Here is a 16,355-nt window from a genome sequence, read left to right on the forward strand (position 1 = left end):
CCTCTGTGTTTAGGGCTGCAGAAGGCCTCAGTTACTACCTAAAGTGGCCAGCTGTCTTGACTAGGAAATGGATTCTATTTTATCTTGTTTTTGTTGAGGAAGACTCACCCTGAGCTAACATCCACTGCCAATCTTCCTCTTTTTGTATGTGAGCCACCACCACAGCATGGCCACTGACACATGAGTGGTGTATGTCCACGCCCACTGGAACCCAGGCCACTGAAGTGGAACATGCCGAACTTAACCACTAGGCCACCATGGCTGGCCTGGAAATGGATTTGAAAAGTTCCCAAGAAGAATATGTGTATTGGGCTTGGGTGAAGTGAAGTGGAGGGGAGACCCCAAGATTCAAAGAAATCTAGCATCCATAAGAAGGATAGAACCATTATACCCAGAATAAATTGAGTGAACCAAGTCATTCCCTAGTGCCTGGGTTGCATTAGGGGACAAAGGGAAGACTCTTGCCCTGTTTGTAAAGGATACAAGCCCCAGGGAAGGGTGACTTAGGAGGAAGGAGGGCAAGAGATAGAGCTTTGCTCACACTGTTTCAGGAACAAATGTAGAAGACCAGAATAAACGTAGTAGATATCAATGATACAAATTCTAAAACTATTTGAATCACTTGGCAAGACCTGGTGGGTCTCTGGGTGTGGACGTGGGAGGTAGATTCTGGAGGTGGGAAGGCCCCAGCCTCTTTCATAATCTTAGTCACGCAGACTGTTGCAAAAACAAATTGATGATCTTTAATTCTCAACACCACCCTGGAATTCCTGTTTTCTCTATTGGCTCTCGTCTCCTGTTCACCATGGCAACTGTTTTGAATTTTCTTCACTCTCATCAAACCTCCTACCCCTCTGCCTTCCCTTTCTCTCTCATCAGGGAACTTCCTCCTATTTCACACAGAAAATAGATGCCATCTGACCGGGCCCACCCTCACCTTCCTCATCTGCAACCGTACTCACCTTTTCCTCTATCCCACAGATTTATCAGCAGCGCTGTCCAATAGAACTTTCTATGATGGTGGAAATGTTCTATATCTTCACTGTCCATTGTGGTAGCCATTACCCACATGTGGCTATTGAGCACTTGAAACTAGGGAAGTGTGGCTGAATAACTGAATTTTAAATTTCATTTAATTTAAATTTAAATAGCCGTATGTGGTTAGTGCCCACCATGATAGACAACACTGGTTCAGTGTAACTCCAAGAAAAATGTGGGTTTCTTTTTTAAAGATTGGCACCTGAGCTAATAACTGTTACCAATCTTTTTTTTTTTTTTTCGCTTTTTCTCCCCAAATCCCCCCAGTACATAGTTGTATATTTTAGTTGTGGGTCCCTCTAGTTGTGGCATGTGGGACGCCACCTCAACATGGCCTGACAAGCAGTGGCATGTCCGCACCCAGGATCCAAACTGGTGAAACCCTGGGCCACTGAAGTGGAGCGCGCTAACTTAACCACTTGGCCGTGGGGCAGGCCCCCCAAAAACATTTTTTGAATATCAGGGCACTGGGCTTTCTCCTAATTCAGTGACATCCCTAAGCAGTAGACTCAGTGAATTTTTTATAAGGATTCTGAATTAGGTGATGAGAAGGAAAGAAGAGAGGGTTAGAAAGGCACGTTAATGAGGAATTGCTATGGAGAAATAGGAAAAAATATCACTGTGACATGCTTTTTTAGTAGCTCTGGTTCCCAAGAAAGAAACTACAGTGAATCCTGGCTGAAATATCGCACTCCTGAAGGAGAGTAAGGCTGGTATAATTGTGTCACTGTGCAAATCCACTCTGGTATTGACACCAACAGAGTCTGAGTGGGAGGAAGAACCAAACACCAGCCAGGTGACAGTGTCCTTATCAGCTGAGGTATTTCAAATAACAATCCATTATCTCTGTTCGCACTTTCCACCATAATGCAAAATGTGCACAACACAAATATATCAGTAAGTTGCATGTCCTGTTTTGTGTAGCTGATTTTGCTCACTTTTTTGTGTATGTGAGGAAGATTGGCCCTGAGCTAACATCTGTTGCCAATCTTCCTCTTTTTGCTTGAGGAAGATTTGTCACTGAGCTAACACTTGTGCCAATCTTCCTCTATTTAATGTGGGATGCTGCCACAGCATGGCTTGACAAGCGGTGCTAGGTCCGCATCAGAACCTGCGAACCCCAGGCCGCCAAGGCCCAGTGCGTGAATTTAACGCTACGCCACTGGGCCGGCCCTGATTTTGCTCACTGTGGATGATTCTATCACATTTCAAACATTTACACATCTTTTTAAATATGACAAGTTAGAATACCATATCCCCCTCCCTCCACTGCCCTTCTCTAAATGGCTAAGCCAATTGCTCTGAGATCATACTGGAAGTAATTTCTATCTCCCCTGATGTTAAATGTTTTTATCATATGCTAAGTTCCCACTTATCTTTGTGTTTAATACTGGACTCTATCCTGTTCCATTAGTGTATCTGTCAGTTCCCTCACTAGCGCCCTTTAATCACACAGCTTTGTAATTGCTCTTAATATCTGCTATGGCCATTGGCTTCTTTGTGAACCGATAGCTTCTGGGTAGACACTCCCTCCTGGTTTTCCTCTCCTTCCCTGGTGCCTAGCTTAGTCTCCTTGGTGTCAGATCCTTCAGGCATCCATCCTCAGCCCTCCTCCATGTCACTATACCCCCTCCCCAGGCAGAGCCCCTGCTTCCAGCCTTGCCCTTTCTATCCATTTTCCACAGAGCAGCCAGAGTGATTTCACTAAAGTGCAAAAGAGATCATGCCCCGACTCTGTTTGTGAATCCACCTATTGCTCTGAGGATAAATTCCAGACTCCTTAACAACAGCACAGAAAGCTGAAATAGATTGGGTTTCGCGGAAGCAGATCCTGAAACAAGGATTTGGGAGCAAGTAGTTTGTTTGGGAGGTGAGGCCAGGAAGGGAAAGTGGGACAGGGAGGGAAGGCAGCCAATACAGGAAGCATTCAAGAGCAGGTCACTGCTGTGGGCATCCGGGCTTCAATTCCACTAGGGACCCCTGGGAGACTACCTAACCGTGCCTCAGAGTTGTGCCGCCTGAGAGAGAGGAGCTCTAACCAGAGTCTCCCAGCTTAGGAGCCTCTATTCTCTGAGAGCCACACCACCTCTGTCTTTCCTTCCATCCCTTCCTTCCTTCTTCCCAGCCCTCCCTCCTTCCTCCTCCCTCTCCTTCGGGAAACTGAGGGCAGGCGTGGGGGGGTGGGGGTGGGGAGGGCCCTGACGCCATGTGTGTCCTGTGGCCCCAACCACAGCCATAGTGGACCAGAGATAAATAGCTAGACCAATCAGATTCATTCCTCTGGGATCTTGGAATTGGGGTAGTTGATTTGGGCTTTCGCTTGAACCTAGTTTGGCTCACGCCCTCAGGGCAGCGGAGAAGCCCAGTGTTTAGAGAGACACAGTGGGTGCGCAGAGAGACAAGCAGAGGTGGCACCGCACAGCTTCAGGCAAACTGAAAGAGCAACCTCGGCGCAGGACATTTTAGTTTCCATTTCTATTAAGTTCTTGCCAGGCTGCCGACATTTCCTATGCTTAAGTTCTGTGAGATCCAGCGTTTCCTTAAAAAACTCCCATTCCTGCCCAAGAAAGTCACTTGATTTTCTGACCTCTAACCAGAAACACACACACACACAGAGAAAACCTTGACTAAGAGAAATTCACCCAAGCCCCCCAGTCCCATTCCATCCTGACCTGGCTTCCTACTTCACAAACAGAGAGCACCAATCTTGACATTCCACTTTGAACATCTTTGAATGGCTCAAATGTTTCCAGGTTAACTACCAGCACCCCCATCTTCCCTTGACTCTATGTCTCCATTAAAAACCAGCCTTATCTCTCTCGCCTCATAGCCAAGCCTGCAGGAAAAGTAGTCCGCATCTGCTGTCTCCACTCTCTCCCTCTTATTAGTTGCTCCTTACTTGCGCTATTATTCTGTAGGAAGGTGTTTCATTTTGAAGAAGTGATTTAAAGTGTCTGTGGGATATTTAAGTCTGGAGGTTCATAGACTACAGGTATGGAGACCTGAAGGCAGGTTTGGTCTGGAGATACAGATTTTTAAACTCTATCAGTGATTTAAAAAAAATAATAATGCTTGCATATGGAAGAAAAAACTTTATAGAAAGGTGATAAATAAGTGTCTCGACAAACATTGACTAACCCCCAGTTCCTGCCCCAGAGATCATCTTTCCAGACACAGCCAGCCTCCTGGACATGGGACCTGCACAGTCACACAGGGAGCTACGCTTAGAAGGGACCTGAGCTTGGTTTAATGCTCTGCTGTCGCCATCTTCAAATTCTTTATTTTTGAATAAGGGACCCTACATGTTAATTTTGCTCTGGGTCCCACAAATTATGTAGTAGGTCCTGTTTCCAGCTGTATTCCATGCAGAGTTAAACACATAATATACACATGTGCCCCTCCTCCCACTCCGTTTTCTTTTAGCATTTGGTAATTCTTCAAATAATGTCTGTGGATGAAATTTCCCAGGGAGAAGATGTAAAAGTCATTAGTGCTATTCACCAAAAATTTCTGCTTCTTCTGTTTCTGGGGACATGGGGGACATATGGTGGGATTGCATTTCATGGTTCCCTTGTGGTTAGATGAGGCCAAGTGACTAGTTTTGACTGAGTTAGGAGTAGAAGTGAGTGCATCATTTCTAGGTCAGAGCATTTAATTGCTGCTGTGGGAACTTCCAGATTTCTCATTCAAGAGTTCAAGATAGTGGCTGTTCCATTAGTCTTGGTTGTGAGAGACTAGAATAAGCAGAGCCTTCTGGGTGACCCATGATGGATATTTAGTGTGGATGAGAAATAAATTGTCATTGTTTTAAGCTATGATATTTGGGGAGTTATTTCAGCATAACCTGACTGATAGAAATATAAAAAATGCTGAGACAGAATTCATGGGAACTGAAATTTAAGGGGAGAAGAGAACCAGAGAATGATAAGATAAAGAGTCAGAGAGGTAGAAATGAAAAACTAGGAGATGATGAGACTCAGAGGGGTCATGGAAATCAAGGGAAGAAACTGCTCCAAGAAGTAGAGACTAGTCGATGGTGTTGGATGCATCCAAGAGGTCAAGTAAAATAATGAATAAAACATATCCACTAAATCTGGCAATTGAGAATTCATTGGCAAGCTTATTGATAACAGTATCCATGCAGTGGTGGTGGTGGGGAAAGAGTAGGGCTGAGGAAGCAGAGAGGAAAGAGCATGAGGGATCAGTGTAAGAGCTCAGCAGAAAGACTAGGAGGAAATATGTGTCTTCAGGTGGTGGCAAGGCCAGTACTGAAGCTATTTGCCTATTCTGGACATTCCCTATAAATGGAGTCATATAATATGTGGCCCTTTGTGTCTGGCTTCTCTCACTTAGCATAATCTTTTCAAGGTTCATCTATGTTGCAGCATGCGTCAGTAGTTCATTCCTTTTAATGGCTGAATAATATTCCACTGTGTGGATATACCACATTCTATTTATCCATTCACCTGTTGATGAACATTTGGGTTGTCTGCCTATTCACTCCTACATCTGCTAGTGGCTGGTGCTTTTGGGAATGAACATCATGCACAATGCTGTCCAAGGTCACAGAGGTGGTAAGATGTGACACCAGAATTGGAAGCCAGGCAACTAGTTCCTCAGCACCGATGTTCTAACCATCAGACTTTACTGCCCTGTGGATCTCTTCTGTGATCCAGATGAAGATTACTGTATCACTCAGAGGCCTGGTAGGAAAGTGATAGTGTACTCCAGTGGGGTAACTAATGATGGAGCCATTTACAAAGGTATGGGCAGTGTTAAGAAAAAGCAGTAAGGGATGATGAGCCACCTGGGGCTGACCAACAGCAGGGAGCCCTTACCACCCATAAGCCTGAAGGAGGGAGTGGTGCCCAGAAACCCTACCACATGCACCTGGCAGGAAAGAGCCAGGAAAATTCACATCCAACCTCACTGCCCTCCTGCCCTCCAGTCTCCTGACCTGGCAGCCAGGAGGTATGGGAGCCCCTGACACAGCTCACATGGATGGGAAAGTAAAATTTAGCTTAGACTGGAAAAGCAAAAATAGGCCTGGCCACTTAGGCTGGAAGAACAGAAATGGATAAAGGTCGCCACAAAGAGAACAGGAAACGATATTTCTCTGTAGCTGTAAAATGATAACGCACCCCCATCTTTGAGTGAGGGGCTGCTGCTTTCTTACTTTCTGAGAAATGTCATCCTCTAAAATCAGAGGCTATCAGAAACTTTGCTTTTGAAATTGCATCAGTAGGAATAAAATACTCCATTTTTGCCTGGAGGATCTAAGTCCCTGACACAGAGAAGCAGCTTCGATCTGCATGCACCTTGTGTGTGGAGCTTCAGATAAAGGATTTCTGGACATAGCATTCAACATCTCTTACAGTTTTATTGCTTCCAGGGAAACAAGGCCCTGGGTCCTTTCTGCAATCCAGATCTGAAGTTGACTGTTTTACACAAACCTGCTTTGCTTTGAACCTATTAAAACCCACTTTCATTTCAATTTAACCTAAACTCCACATCCCCGAGGACCCTTTGTTTGATGAGGCCCCATGGCCCCTCTGGCACATACTCTCTCTCACTGAATGGGTCAGTAAACCTCATTTTGTTGGACAGCAGGTTTGTTTCTGGCAGTCTTAGGCTGATTGGCCCAGGTCATGGGTGGACCTCCTGGGGCACAGAGCAGGATGGAGAGCGGATCTAGAGGGTCACGCAGGAAATATCCAGCATAGAAATAAAGTCCTCCTCCCCTCCCACTCCCCCGATAAACCTGAATCCCCCACCATCTACAGACTGGAGTGTTGTTAGGAAGTCGGAGAGGGAGAAACCTTCATTCACCCAGTGTTCTTACACAGCTGGGTCTAAATAAAGGGTTGTAGAAATGAATCAATCAGTCTCTTGAGTGGGGCTTGAGGCAATGGAAAAAATCGAGGCCCTTAACTGAGGCACGATGGAGGCACTGGGTCTCCTGACATGTGAAGGGCTGCCCCTTCCTCCCACTGAAATGAGTTAAAAAAAAAAAGTGAAAGGAAAAAGGGGAGAGACAGAATTCTAAAAATGCCCCCCTTTGAACACCATCTTTGTGCAGGCAACCGGGGGAGGCCGGCTGGGGCGGGGTAATCTGCCAGCCAGGACTGTAAGACTTGGCTTTTCTTGTTTATCTCCAGCCACATCTGGGGAAGTTGCCAGGGCCCGCCCCCACTCTGCTGTCATTGGAGGAGCTCAAACTTAAAAGGCTCCTGCTAAGAATCAAGTGGTTTCATTTTCTTCTTACTGGGGGGACCACTGTGGCCCATCTGTGAGGGTTGAGCCCTGGTCCAGCCCCGAGTGAGCAGAGCAAGCATCTCACCATGCCAGCCTGCTGCAGCTGGAACGATGTTTTCCAGTATGAGACAAACAAAGTCACCCGGATCCAGAGCATGAATTATGGCACCATTAAGTGGATCTGCCACCTGATCGTCTTTTCCTACGTTATGTAAGTGGGGTGTGGGGATGACCCCAAATCTCTGCAGTGGTTGATGGCACGGAAAATCCCAAGGCGCAGCTTCTGGTGCACATCCTGAATTCCATGTGGTTTTAAAATCTGAGCTGTGCACCTCATAGCAAGGTCGGGGTGGGTTGCGGGGGGAGGAAGGAGCAGGCAGGAGGAAGCAGTACCAGTCTGCTGCAGAAAGAAGCCACGGGAGGTGAGTGTGACACTTTGGGTTCTATCCTGGCCTGCTGAGGCAAGCCAGGCAGAGCAGGCTGGGAAAGGTGGGAAATGCAGGGCAACACCCTGGATTCCCAGGGAGGAGGCAAGGATTCAGGGCACGCCTGGTGGTAATGCTGGCATCTGTCTGAGTCATCACCACTTAGGGGGAGGAATAGGACTGGACTTGTAAATGTAACTTTAGGTGCTCTCCAGTGTCAGGAAGCCTCCCCTTGCTCTTTTTTTTTTTTTTTTTTTTATTGTTTATTGAGATTTAATTTGCAGGGCCCGCCTGGCGGTGCAGCGGTTAAGTGTGCACATTCCGCTTCGGTGGCCCGAGGGTTCACCGGTTTGGATCCTAGGTGCAGATGTGGCACTGCTTGGCAAGCCATGCTGTGCTAGGCATCTCACATAGGCATATAAAGTAGAGAAAGATGGGCACAGATATTAGCCCAGGGCCAGTCTTCCTCAGCAAAAAGAGGAGGATTGGCAGCAGATGTTAGCTCAGGGCTAGTCTTCCTCAAAAAAAAAAAAAAGAGAGAGATAATTTGCATAGTGTACAATTCACCCATTTAAAGTGTACAATTTAGTGGTTTTTAGTACATTCACCGAGTTGTGCAATCATCACCATAATCAATTTTAGAATATTTTCATCACCTCAAAAAGAAACCCCACATCCTTAGCCATCATGCCATCACTCCCAACCCTCCTATTCCCCCACAGCTCCAGGCACCCACTGATCTACTTCCTGTCTCTATGGATTTGTCTATTCTGGGTATTTCATATAAATGAAATCATGCAATATGTGGTCCTTTGTGACTGGCTCCTTCCACTTAGCATCATGTTTTCAAAGTTTATCCATGTTGGAACATGTATCTCTACTTCATTCCTTTTTATGGCTGAGTAATATTCCATTGTATGAATATACTACTTTTTGGTAGACATCTGAGTTGTTTCCAATTTTCCGCTATTACAAATAATTCTGCTATGAACATCTGTGTACACATTTTTGCATAAACATGTTTTCAGTTTTCTTGGGTATGCACCTACGAGTGGAATTGGTGGATCATTTGATAACTCTATTTCCAACCTTTTGAAGAACCATCCAACTGTTTTTCACTGCAGCTGCACCATTTCATATTCCCACCAGCAACATATGTTCCCATTTCTCCACATCCTCACTAACACTTGTTGTTGTCTGCCTGTTGGATTATGGGCATCCTAGTGAGTTTTGAGTGCTATTCCATTGTGCTTTTGATTCACATTTCCCTAATAGCTAATGCCCCCTTACTCTTTGTGATGATGATGATGATGATGATAACTTGCATCTATATAGGAAGATGGTGTAGTCTACTAGCTAAGGATTAGAGCAACCTATTTTATAATCCTGCCTAAATTTCCTTGGCCAAGTCACTTAACCTCTCTGAGCCTCAGCTTCTGCATCTGTTCATAGAGTTGTTGTGATAATCAAACAAGAAAAGGCATGACAAGCCCTATCGATGCCTGGCATAGAGTAAGAGCTCCACAAATGGTAGCTATTTATAAAAATAATCTTTTTGAATATCATGGGTACTTTCATATATACCCTCTCCTTTGACTGTCAAAGTAACTGCGCCCAATCTTGGGATTTGAGATCTGGAAACGTGGATTCAAAAATTCTTCACCTCTTTGAGCCTTGGTTTCCTTATCTATAAAATGATAAATGTTTTTCTTTCATATGGTGGGATCTTATCTTCTCTTATCTTACATGCATTTAATTCCCTCAAATTCAGTTACACGGGTTCCACAAGGGCATCGAGCGAGAGCACAATTTAAACAATGCAGTGATTCAGTGATTGGGTGTAAGCATGAGATGGATGCTTGAATTGCGGTTCCCTCAGTCAGTCTCTGTTCTCACATGCTTCTCACAGAATGAGAATCTTGCAGCCCTACCTGAGAATCTAGATACATGTTTTCCACCTAACATATCCCCTAAAATAATCCAACTCCTTGACTTTCACCTGGTGCAAAACTGGAAAAACAGCAACTTGTTCCAGAGCTGGAGGAAAAATTGGTTCTGATGAAATCACTGAGAGGTGGAAGGTCTGTTTGCTATGGCTTGTGGAAAATTTCAGGGTTTACCAAAGGCAGTTTTGACCAGACACAATTTTCACCCTAAGCGCTGACTTTAGAAGATAACTGCCATGTAAAATGCTTCTCCATTGTTTATATCTTAAAATACAAAACTGAAGAAACAATATTGCCAACTCTGCTTTTTTCCTCTATGTTAATGGAACGTCTATTTGCATCTCACTGAATGGAGTCCCACAGAACACAGCTTGGGAAATGCTGCCTTAAGTTGTACTGTGAGGCCTCATGCTGATGTAACTGCAACTTGGCCACCCGTGAAATGGGTAGACCCATAGTTTGCATCAAATAGGACTGGTACGGACCATAGGTAGAAGTCCAGACAGGCTCAGGTAATATTCAGGATACACTGCAGCAGGTGAGAGGTTCTGGCCATGGGGTTCTGGGTTCAGATGCTGTCCATTCTAGAGGTGAAAAAGCAAAGATCCAGGATAATGAAGTAAGACAGGGCCTCAGTTATTGAGACTGGAGTACAAGACAGGGGCTGGCAACAGAGGAAATAAAACGAGGGGCTGATTAGCTTCTCACAGTCCCTCACAGCCAACTTCAGATCTGGAGTCAAAGGCAGACGCTGCAGCTACAGGTGGGATCAAGTGGCTCCAGCTTCCAGGGTTGCAGGAGCGTATGGACAGGATGCTGACTAGGTCTGTGTTAGTTAGAATTGTTTGGATAGTAAGTGACAGAAACCTAACTCAAGATAGCCACGAAACCACACAGGGGAATTTGCCACCACATAATTTGGCAGTGGAAGAGATCAGACATGGATGGTTAGAAAGGTTCAAACTGTGTCATCAGGGCTGAGTCTCTCTCCCCACATCTTGGCTCTATTTGGCTTTCTTCTTGAATAGGCTATGTAGCAAGACAGCACACTCGTATCCTCACATCCTCCACTTTAGCAATCCCAGAGGAAAAAACGAGCCTCTCCTGATAGCTCTGGCAGGAAAGACTCTGATTGGATGGGCTTGAGTTACATATCCATCTCTGAGCAAATCGCTGGGGCTACAGGCATGGTGTCACCTGATTGGCCAACCCTGGTCATGTGCTCACTCTTATGGCAGGAAGTAGGGAGAGGGTGGCAGAGCTGAATGAGCCTGATCTGAACCACATCCAGTGGCTTTTCTTTAAGAAAGAAGAATTCGATTGCCAGAAGAAATGGGAAAAGAAAGTGAGGGGTGGGGTGGGAGAGACAGACAAAAAACAAGCATCTGTTACAAAGTCTTTACAAAAGCCAGAAATTCCAGGGACTTCTGAAGGTTACTCCTCTGCCCCTGGCTTGTCTCAGCCCTGTACCTGGGCTGTGAAGACTCTGCCCCAGGTTATTGCCAAGGCCAGGCCCTTGTATTCTCAACAGAAATTTCCTCTGAGAATCAGTTCCTGGAATTCCATAGAGTTTTCCATCCCATGATTCTGTTTTATTCTCTGGCCTCAATGAGATGGGAAGAATGGGATAATGATGATTATACTCCCAGGAACCTGAGATTCGAAAACCTAAATGACAATAAAGATAACTTCCTTTTATTGTTGGCTTTATTTCTATCATCTCATTTGATATGCTGGGACTTAGGTATTCTTTTCATTATTTCCCAGATAAGGAAACAGAAGCTATGAAAGATGGAGCTAAATTCTAAAAGATCATCCAGTTAGAAAGCGGGTTTTGAAAGGGACTTGAGTCAAAGCCAATGTTCTTAACCCACAAATCACTCTGCTGAAGTGGTTACCTGTCAGACTGTAAAAGGCCAGCCACTGGGCCTCGCCACTCCTTGGCCCATCATTCTTCCTTCTTCACTATGATCTTGTCCTTCTGGGTTGGCCAGGGCAAGTGAACAAGGAGGGAGGCTGGGATGAGCATCCCATGAGCTTGTCCTCCATTATTCATTCATTCCTCAAATAAATTTTAGAGTATCTGCTATGAGTCAAGCACCATTCAATGAAGCTAGAGACTATAACAGTGAGCAAAACAAAGTTCCTGAAACTCATGGGGTTATATCCAAATGGAGGAGAGAGACATGATACAAAAATGCAAAGAGACATAATAAAATGTCTGATGGTGATAAGTGGTATGAAGAATAATAAAGCAGGGTAGAGGATAGAGAATGATGAAGGGCATATGTAAGCATATGTGTGATAGAGACATTTGGGTTGAGATCTGTACGAAGAGAGGGAACAAACCATGAAGTATCTAGAAGAGTGTTTCTGGTGGAGGGAACAGCAAGTGCAAAGGCCCTGAGGTAGGGATTTGACAGGCTGTTCAAGGAAAAGCAAGGAGGTATGTGGCTGGAGCAGAGTGGACTAGGTAGAGAATGAGAAGTAGTAGTAGGCGGGTTGGAGAGGTAACATGAGTCGGGGAGGGAGGGCAGATCATTCAGGCCCTTGAAGGCCACTCTAAGTTCTTCAGATTTTATTCGGAATGAGTTGAGAAGCCATAGGAGGATTTTATGCAGAGAAGTAAAAGATATTTGCATTCTCTTGTGAAGATTTCCCTCTTCCTGGAGGCTAGACCTCTCAGAAGCTTTTTCTAATGAATACAGAAGAGTAGGGAAGGTTGAGAGAGAAACAGAAGAACAAACTCCACTCACAACTGCTTCTCTGCCACGCAGTCAACCCCCACCTGGCCCAGCGGCAAGCTCAATATTGTCCTGCACAGCCGCAGGCTGTCTGTCACCATGGACACGGTGCTGCTGGGCTAGTTTGTAATCCTTAAAATGGCTGGTTGCCTGTTTCCTGGGAGGACAGCCACACACCTGTGAGGCTGGGCCTCCTCCAGCTGAGTGGAAGTGAGTTCACAGAGGTGGAGGGAGGCACCAGAGGCCGGGGAGGGGCAAATCCATCCCAGGCATGTTCCCTGTGGCCCCTGCACTTCGGTGCCACATTCTCATCCCACTCTGGGCCCCCGGGTGACGTGATAAAGACGGCAGGGTCCAGAGAAGACCCACTTCAGGAGGCGATCCCCTCTAGAAGGGGAAGAATCCAGCCACCTGACACACGGGACGGAGACTCAGGGAATAGCAAATGCAAAGGTCTGGAAGCAAAAGAAGGGAAGAGCCAGAAAGACAGCATGTTCCAGAATCTGGTGAGGGAGAAGGGAGGAACAGGAGCCCAGGGCAGACAAGTAGGCGGGGGCCAGACCACAGGAAGAGTTAGAGTTTGTTTCTCAATGCCATGTGAAGTCACTGAAAAGTGTTACACTGGGAAGTGAAGCCATTTGATTCACGTTTCTAAAAGCGCTCTCAGGCCACCGTGAAGAATATAAACTGTAGGGGGTGGGAGTGACAGTGAGGGAACCAGTGAGAAGGCTGCTGGAGTCACTCAGATGAGAGAAGATGGAGAATAGGACCAGAATGGGACGGTGCAGCTGGAGAGAAGCGGGCAAAGCTGGGATATGTTTTGGAGGCAGAACTGATGGATTTGATAGGAGGTGGAAAATGACTCTAGCTTTCTCGGTGGATGATGACGCCTTTTACTGAGAGGAGGAAGAACAAGAAGAGGCAAGCTTGCTGGCTAACATAGCATTGTTAATTATGTCAAGCAAGCTATTAAAATACCCCAACTATACCATCTATCAGCATCCCTTCATCAATGTCTAAACCAAAATGTTAAAAAAGATGGATGCACATACTCTAAAAATACAAGCACGATCCTTTCAGACAACTGAATTTTGCTTTATGAAGAGCTTGCCTTGTTGTCCTGGTTTTCTCATTTCCCTGTGGGATGGTGGAGGCTTCTCTAAGCACCAGCTCTCATGCACCCATAGGCTTCTGGGTGCCAGGGCTCCAGCTCAGCCTCTCACCTGGGGCAGGAATCTCCTGGGTTCTTAGCACAGTGCTGGGAAGAGCAAGGACCAGATTATATGGATTATTCACAGGACTGCATGTGTGTCACCTGGCTGGTGTGCCAAATGCCAGAGAAAGGGAGGCAAAGGTGGGACTGGAGAAGCCAGCAGGGATCAGATTGTGAACAACCTTGAACTTCATCTTGAGGACACTGAGAAAGCATGAAGAGTCTTCCCCAGCCCACCATCAACATTTTATTATGAAAAATTTCAACCAGCCAGAAAACATTAAGGGTTTTTTGCTCATATTTTTGTTTGAGAGAGAGCTTTCTGCTTTCAATACGGTAACGCCTACTGAGTACTTTTGAGCGCTTAGCATGGGCCAGGTTCTGTTCTTAGCTTGTGACATGTATTAGCCTGTTTCATCATCATAAATAATCCTACAAGACTGGTTCTTATAGTGGGAAATCATGATTTGAACAGCGTAACTATAGGGAAATTCCTGTGTTATGGGCTCCACCTCTCAACTATATGTCACAGCTTAATTTCCCAGCCTCCCTTGCAGCTAGGACATAGGCATGAGACCCAAGCTTTTCAAACATATGCACCATGCAACACTTTGGTACACAGGGAATAACATGAGGTAGTGAGTGTGAGCAGAATTCATCTTTAGGAATGTATGGAGGCAGGACCAGCCTTGACTTACACAATAGGGACCAGTTCCCTGGACCCCATGCTTCAGAGACCCCTCTTGGGCCCTCTGCTGGCTGCAAGCTTCCCCTGGAGGAAGAGGGGCTGTGTTTGTTTCTATTGCTGTGTAAGAAATTACCATACATCTAGCTGCATAAAACAACACCCGTGTATCAGCTCACAGTTCTATAGGTCAGTAGTGGGCATGATTGAAATCAAAGTGTCAGCTGGACTGAGTTCTAACCTTGGGGCTCTGGGGAAAAATTCACTTCGAAGCTCATTCTTGTTAGCAGAATTCAATTCCTTGCAATTATAGGACTGAGAGTTCTGTTTCCTTGCTGGCTGTGAGCCAGGGGCTGCTCTCAGATCCTAGAGGCCACTTGCATTCTTTGCCCTGTGGCCCTTTCCATCTTCAAGCCAGCAATGACACAATGAATTGTTTTCATGCTTCAAATCTCTGACTTCTCTTCTGGGATCAGCCAAAGAAAACTCTCTGCTCTTGAAGGGCTCATGTGATTGGGTCAGGCCTACCCAGATGATCTTCCTATCTTAAGGTCAATTGTATAATATAACCTAATGTTGGAAGTATATCCATCATACTCAAAGTTTGGGGGATTAGGTAGGATGTGAATGCTATGATACAGGAAATGTTGGGGTCATCTTAGAAGTCTGCCTGCCATAAGGGCAGAATGTGCTCATCCAGAGCTGCACTCCCCACATCCCACCAAGCTCTGGGTATGCAGGACCCCAGAATTCACTTTCCAAATGGCCCTGAACCTCTTTGTGGATTTATCCTCTTGAGAGATGACCATAGCACCCGTGGGCATGCTTCTAAGACCAAGGGGTGTCCAAGGGGATGCTGTATGCAGGTGGAGGGTATGGAGGGAGTTTGGCCATGCAGTGCAGGGCATCCACACACACGTACATGAGGCCCCTCACAGAGCTGGAAGGAACCAGAAGTGAGATGAGAAGGGGTGTGGGCTATGGGCCGGGGTCCCTTCAGCCAGTGCTTCCACGTTCCAGCTCAGAATCCTGAGGAGTCTAAGAATTCTAAATTTGAATCAGGTTGTAATGAAGGTATGTCAAAGTAGACAAGAGGGCACATTTTATTTTAAGTCAGTTATGCTTTTAAATGTTTAACGTGGTATATGGGCCTCCACTTGTTCTCTTGCCCAGGTGTTAGTTTCCTGTGGCTGCTATGACAAATAACCACAAACTTGGTGACTTCAAACAACAGGCTGGCGCTGTTGCCTAGTGGTTAGGTTTCATGTGCTCCTCTTCAGTGGCCTGGGTTCAGTCCCCATGTGCGGACCTATACCACTCGTTGGCAGCCATGCTGTAGCGGCAACCCACATACAAAATAGAGGAAGACCGGCACAGATGTTAGCTCAGGGCCAATCTTCCTCAAGCAAAAAGAGGAAGATTGGCAACAGATGTTAGCTCAGGGCCAACCTTCCTCACCAAACAAACAAACAAAAAAACCCAATTTATTCTCTCACAGTTCTGGAAGCCAGACATCTAAAATCAGTACCACTGGGCCAAAATCAAGGTGTCAGCAGGGCCACCTTCCCTCCAGAGGCTCTAGGAAAGAAGCCTTCCTTGCCTCTTCCAGCTTCTGGTGGTTGCTGGTGTTCCATGGCTTGTGGTTGCCTCACCCTGATCTTGGAGGCCAGTATCTTTGTCTCTGCTCCATCTTCACAAAGCTCTCTCCTGTGTGTATGTGTGTGTGTGAAAGCCCCCTCTGTCTCTCTAAGGACACATGTGATCACCCACGTGGATAATCCAGGATAATCTCATCATCTCAAATCCTCAATCACATCTGCAAAGACCCTTTTCCCAAATAGGGTACCATTTACAGGTCCCAGGGATTAGGGCCTGATAGCTCTGGGGCCATCATTCAGCCTATTATCAGAGGGGAGGCCCCAGTAGCATCCAGCTCATTGGAGAATGGCAGTGACTGAGGTCCTGGCTCTCATTCCCAAACATTATTGGCATGAGCTGTCCCATGTTTGAGTTCCCACTTTAGGGCTTAGCAGTGGCTGACAGTCTTTT

The 16,355-nt window shown here is 46.0% G+C and overlaps 2 protein-coding genes across 5 annotated transcripts in view; one reads left to right on the top strand and one right to left on the bottom strand.

The window, feature by feature from the left end:
• IFT81 (intraflagellar transport 81) overlaps positions 1 to 16,355 on the bottom strand; it is a 185,717-nt gene that overhangs the window by 111,377 nt on the left and 57,985 nt on the right. The window lies entirely within an intron of this gene.
• Positions 7,226 to 16,355, top strand: part of P2RX7 (purinergic receptor P2X 7) — a 45,301-nt gene continuing 36,171 nt past the window's right edge. Inside the window, exon 1 of the mRNA XM_001495572.5 lies at positions 7,226 to 7,504. Coding sequence (XP_001495622.2) covers positions 7,380 to 7,504 — 125 coding nt within the window. The 5' untranslated portion in view covers positions 7,226 to 7,379. The remainder of the gene's footprint in view (positions 7,505 to 16,355) is intronic.

This window comes from Equus caballus, chromosome 8 (assembly GCF_041296265.1).
Source record: "Equus caballus isolate H_3958 breed thoroughbred chromosome 8, TB-T2T, whole genome shotgun sequence".
NCBI classification, from domain to species: Eukaryota; Metazoa; Chordata; class Mammalia; order Perissodactyla; family Equidae; genus Equus; species Equus caballus.